This window comes from Lycium barbarum, chromosome 4 (genome assembly GCF_019175385.1).
Source record: "Lycium barbarum isolate Lr01 chromosome 4, ASM1917538v2, whole genome shotgun sequence".
NCBI classification, from domain to species: domain Eukaryota; kingdom Viridiplantae; phylum Streptophyta; class Magnoliopsida; order Solanales; family Solanaceae; genus Lycium; species Lycium barbarum.
Genome location: NC_083340.1, coordinates 138,393,542 through 138,398,833, shown reverse-complemented (window position 1 = coordinate 138,398,833; position 5,292 = coordinate 138,393,542). Strand labels below are relative to the sequence as shown.

General features: G+C 28.3%; 1 protein-coding gene across 1 annotated transcript; it reads right to left on the bottom strand.

Moving 5' to 3' along the window:
- Positions 1 to 719: 719 nt before the first annotated feature.
- On the bottom strand, positions 720 to 1,088 carry LOC132637894 (B-box domain protein 30-like). Its single transcript, XM_060354911.1, has one exon. The coding sequence runs from the start codon at positions 1,086 to 1,088 to the stop codon at positions 720 to 722; it is 369 nt and encodes a 122-aa protein (XP_060210894.1).
- Positions 1,089 to 5,292: the final 4,204 nt, after the last annotated feature.

The following is a 5,292-nucleotide window of genomic DNA, read 5'->3' as shown; positions in this document are numbered from 1 at the left end:
AAATGCAATAATTTTGCCCTCCGATAATAATTAAGGTTACATGTGCTTTCACCGTTATCAAAATGACTTAATATTATTATTTACTAACAGACCAGGTTCAGAAACACTTATATCACTAATTAGTCTAATTAGTTCAACGTGTTTCACCAATTAAATAGATAATAAAAACTTTCTCAAGTTAAAACAAAAAAGAAGAATTAACTTAGATAGCAGCTCATTCGACCGATTAAATTAAAAATAGCCAATGAATGTATAATATATGTATAATTTATGTATAACATGTATATAATTGTGTAACATTAGTCTATAATTTACTCCCTCCACCATAATTAAGTGTTTTAGTTTGATTAGGCAGGAGTATAAGAAATAAAGAAAAACTTTTGAATCTTGTAATCTTAAATAAAGATGTATATAGTCATTTAAATCTTGCGGTCTTAATTTTGCTATGTAGATTGTTGAAATTGATAAATTTACTAAATATAGAAAGAAACAATTCTTTTTGACATACCAAAAGAACAATAAGGAACTTAAATTGGGACGGATGAAGTATATATATATTGGCTAAAAAAAGTAAATGATAAATTTTGCTGACTATTCGTTTGAAAATCCAAATAAAAAAACACAAAGAGAGATCCATGAACTTGTCTGCATATATTGAAAATCTAAATTTCTTTCCTCTTCAATCCCAACAAATCTAAAAAAAAAAAAAAAAAAAAAACTCAGAGAAACAAGAAAGGTTCTTTCACTGTTCTTGAACAATTGTCCTCATCAGAATTATCATCTGAACTCAACTTGCTAATACTTCTCTGTGTAAAACTCACAACAGTTGGAAGTATAACTTGTGATGAAACTCCAATCAAATATCTATGTGTTAATCTCTTGCAAACTCCACAAATAATGCACCTTATATGTCTTTGGGCCAAGAAATTAGCACCATGAACCAATTTATCACATTTTCTACAAAGAAATGCATCATCTGCTTGACAATATACAGAGGCTTCTGATTTACAAAGTTCACAAGAAAAAACATTAGCAATATTGTGTTGCTCTATTTTTTCTTCTTCACCTTCTTTTCTTCCTCTGCACATTTTTATAAGGTTTGTTTTAGAGAGAAAATTAAATGAATTACTTATAAGATATGAGATAGAAAATGGCAAAGAGGGTATTTATAGAGTTTTCGTTTGTGAGTGTAGGGTGTGTTTGCTTCTTTGCATGAAATTCATTAACAAGAATGTGGTTGGAAAGACAACATTGACACTTGTCACTATCACAGCGGTGCTAGAATAACGTAAGGGGTTCATCCTAACACCATATCTTATTAGTCGAAATATTATATAAACTGTATATATGTCTCTTTTTTTAATGCATATGTATGGTAAATACTGAATTTTCTTAATTTTTTCATATGGTTACTTTTTTGTGTTTTGAATCTCTTTAGTGAAAATGTTAAATTCGTCACTTATCACTATATATAACAAATGGTCGCTGTTTAGGAGTTACATTATTAAGGTCAGTCAACTAATAAAAATTGTATAAAAACCTTATTTGTTTCTTTATTTTGTAAATAGAAAGTTACTTTTTTTTTTTTTTTCACATACAAGTTATATTTTTTGTTTTGTAACAGAAAAGCAACTTCTATTTTTGGTATTCGTATACAAAGTCATTCGCTACACGGTTAATATTTCCAACCACTTAGCTGACATGGCAATATCTTACGGTTGCCAAAATCATTAATCTCAAATTTATTAAAAAAATGGCAAAGGGGGTAGTTATAGCCTATAACTTATAGGGTATTTTTGAGTGTAGGGTGTGTTTGCTTCTTCGCATGAAATTTATTGGAAAGACAACATTGACACTAGATAGGACAAATGGTCACTGTTTAACTATTTTTGGTTGATTTTTCGTGCGCTTTTTTGTTGGTTATTTTATTAGAGTGAGTTAAAGTAAATTATAGAGTTCAAGCTATCATCTCTAATTGGCAAATTTTAATAGCCCTTTCCTAACAATGCATGTGGATCGACAAGACAAGAGTTCATAATTAGAATTATTAAAGAGCTAACTAATGACCACCAAAGGTTGTGATAGTGTAGTAAGTATCATTTCATCCTAAATTAAATATTTTGAATTTGGAGCACCGAAAATAGAGTTGCTTTTGATTGAAAACACTTTCTTCAAAGTGAATTTTTTCTATGAAAATTCAAATTAGTCAGACCCAAACGGATACTACACATCGAATAACAAAGAAGAGAATTATTGATTTATAGATTGAATAGACCTCCAATTTGAACTTTTCTGCGTATGATGTTTGCATTAAATCAACTAATGTAATGCATGTTTCGTGATCGATTAAATAATATATACTCTCATTTAATTTGTGACTCTTGAGGTTATATTATTTGATTTAATGTAAATACTAGATGTGAATAAATATTTTTCATTGAACCTCGATATTGACATTTCAGTTTCGAACATAAACAGAACAAAGAAAAAAAGGGCTTGTGGAGTCTAGTTACATTGAACAAACAGATCAAATGGTTTTAATTATTATTATTATTCGTTAGACCTTATCGCGAACTAAATATCAATGTCATTGTTAAAATAATTCAATTGTGTAAAAAAGATCAGAAAAACAAGTTTTAAATATCACCTGAAAAATAAAATATAATACGTGTTTACTGCTTCGTTTTGATGTCCAGTTTTAAGTTCCATAATCTAAACCCTTAAGTTCAAAAGAAAAGCACATCTTACAGAGAAAAGCGTTTAAATCCTACAAATGACCAAAAATTAAGTCCATCTGAAATTACATTTTTAGTACTTAATTGTATCACTAAGCTAATAATATAAACTTATCTTGTAAACTTTATGAATACCAGCATTCAATAGAAAGAAAAACAATCAATTATATGCTTAACTCATGTGAGTCCGGAGCCAAAATGACTTATTTTTACAGCCATTAGACAAAAACAGTATGCTTTTTTTTTAGACGAAAATGGGTATTTCGTTGGTTATCCAACGAAATACCCACACAACGTACTGTTCCGGTGCCGATGATTTCTTGCATTTCGCTACACATGTAGCGAAATGCAAGTTTTTTTTTTTTTTTTTAATTTTCCTTTGCATTTCGTGAATCAATTCACGAAATAGGCATTTTTAATATTTTTTTTTTGTAATTCGTGTAATTAAATAAAACTGTTTTTTTTTTTAGCATTTCGTGATGCAATTCACGAAATGGATTTTTTTTTTTTATTTCGTCAATTAAATGAACGAAGTTGATACGAAATGCAAAAAATTGCAAAAAATTGAAAAAAAAAAACAAAAAACCTATTTCGTGATTTGATTCACGAAATGCAAGATTTTTTTTTCCTTTGCATTTCGTGAATCCATTCACGAAATAGGCATTTTTTTTTTTTTTGCAATTCGTGAAATTAAAACTGTTTTTTTTTTTTGAAATTAAAATTAAAACTTTATTTTGAATATAAATCTAATTAAATTAGATAAAAATATAGGAGAAAGAGTAGTTGTAAATTGGTGAAACTTTAAACAGTCATAACTTTGCGCTCGGATATCCGATTTATGCAATTTTTTTTTTGATTTTGCATATTTTTCCGAGATCTAGCAGCGCAAACGCCGTAAGATGGTTTGGCCGGGCCGATTTTCTAGAAAACCTCTTTTTTCCCTTCCAATTTTAATTTTCCCCCAAATTGGCGGGAAATTTTTAGTTTTCTTTACTTATATTATGATGATGCGCAATAGACTTCAACATAAAAATTTCGGAGTAATGTAGCTGTGAATGTCAATTTCACTTATGTGGTTTCAATTTTTGAAAATAAAGCTGACTAATTTTCTCAACATATAGGATAAAACTATTTTTTTTTATCCTATTTCGTTTTTTAATGCACGAAATGCAAAAAAATAATAATTATAATTTCCTATTTCGTTGGTATATCAACGAAATACAAAATAGGAAATTATAATTATTAAAGAAACTGTTTTTTTGTATTTCGTTGATATACCAACGAAATAGGAAATTATAATTATTATTTTTTTGCATTTCGTGTATTAAAAAACGAAATAGGATAAAAAAAATTAGTTTTATCCTATATGTTGAGAAAATTAGTCAGCTTTATTTTCAAAAATTGAAACCACATAAGTGAAATAGACATTCACAGCTACATTACTCCGAAATTTTTATGTTGAAGTCTATTGCGCATCATCATAATATAAGTAAAGAAAACTAAAAATTTCCCGCCAATTTGGGGGGAAAAAAGAGGTTTTCTAGAAAATCGGCCCGGCCAAACCGCCTTACGGAGTTTGCGCTGCTAGATCTCGGAAAAATATGCAAAATCAATTTTTTTTTTGCATAAATCGGATATCCGAGCGCAAAGTTATGACTGTTTAAAGTTTCACCAATTTACAACTACTCTTTCTCTTATATTTTTATCTAATTGAATTAGATTTATATTCAAAATAAAGTTTTAATTTTAATTTCAAAAAAAAAAAAAAACAGTTTTAATTTCACGAATTGCAAAAAAAAAAATAAAAAAAAATGCCTATTTCGTGAATGGATTCACGAAATGCAAAGGAAAATAAAAAAAAAATCTTGCATTTCGTGAATCAAATCACGAAATAGGTTTTTTGTTTTTTGTTTTTTTTTTGCAATTTTTTGCATTTCGTATCAACTTCGTTCATTTAATTGATGAAATTAAAAAAAAAATCCATTTCGTGAATTGGATCACGAAATGCTAAAAAAAAAAAAAAACAGTTTTATTTAATTACACGAATTACAAATTTTTTTTATTAAAAATGCCTATTTCGTGAATTGATTCACGAAATGCAAAGGAAAATTATATATAAAAAAATTCTTGCATTTCGCTACGTGTGTAGCGAAATGCAAGAAATCATCGGCACCGGAATAGTACGTTGTGTGGGTATTTCGTTGGATAACCAACGAAATACCCATTTTGGTCTAAAAAAAAAGCATACTATTTTTGTCTAATGGCTGTAAAAATAAGTCATTTTGGCTCCGGACTCTAACTCATGTCCCAGAAATCCCTGAACACAAAAAGACTATACAGGCTAATCTTTTACCATCAATTTAATTTAGAAAATAGGGTCTTGATCTTAAATATATGCTACTATATACAAATTCGAAGAGGACAAATTTGTAAATTATAGGAGAATGATTGAGTCCAACTAATATAGCAGAAAAAAAGATGAAAAAGATTACTTGATTAAGGCATGATACTTTAATAGATGCTTGAGGGGATGTTATGAACCATGAATTTTTTGCTG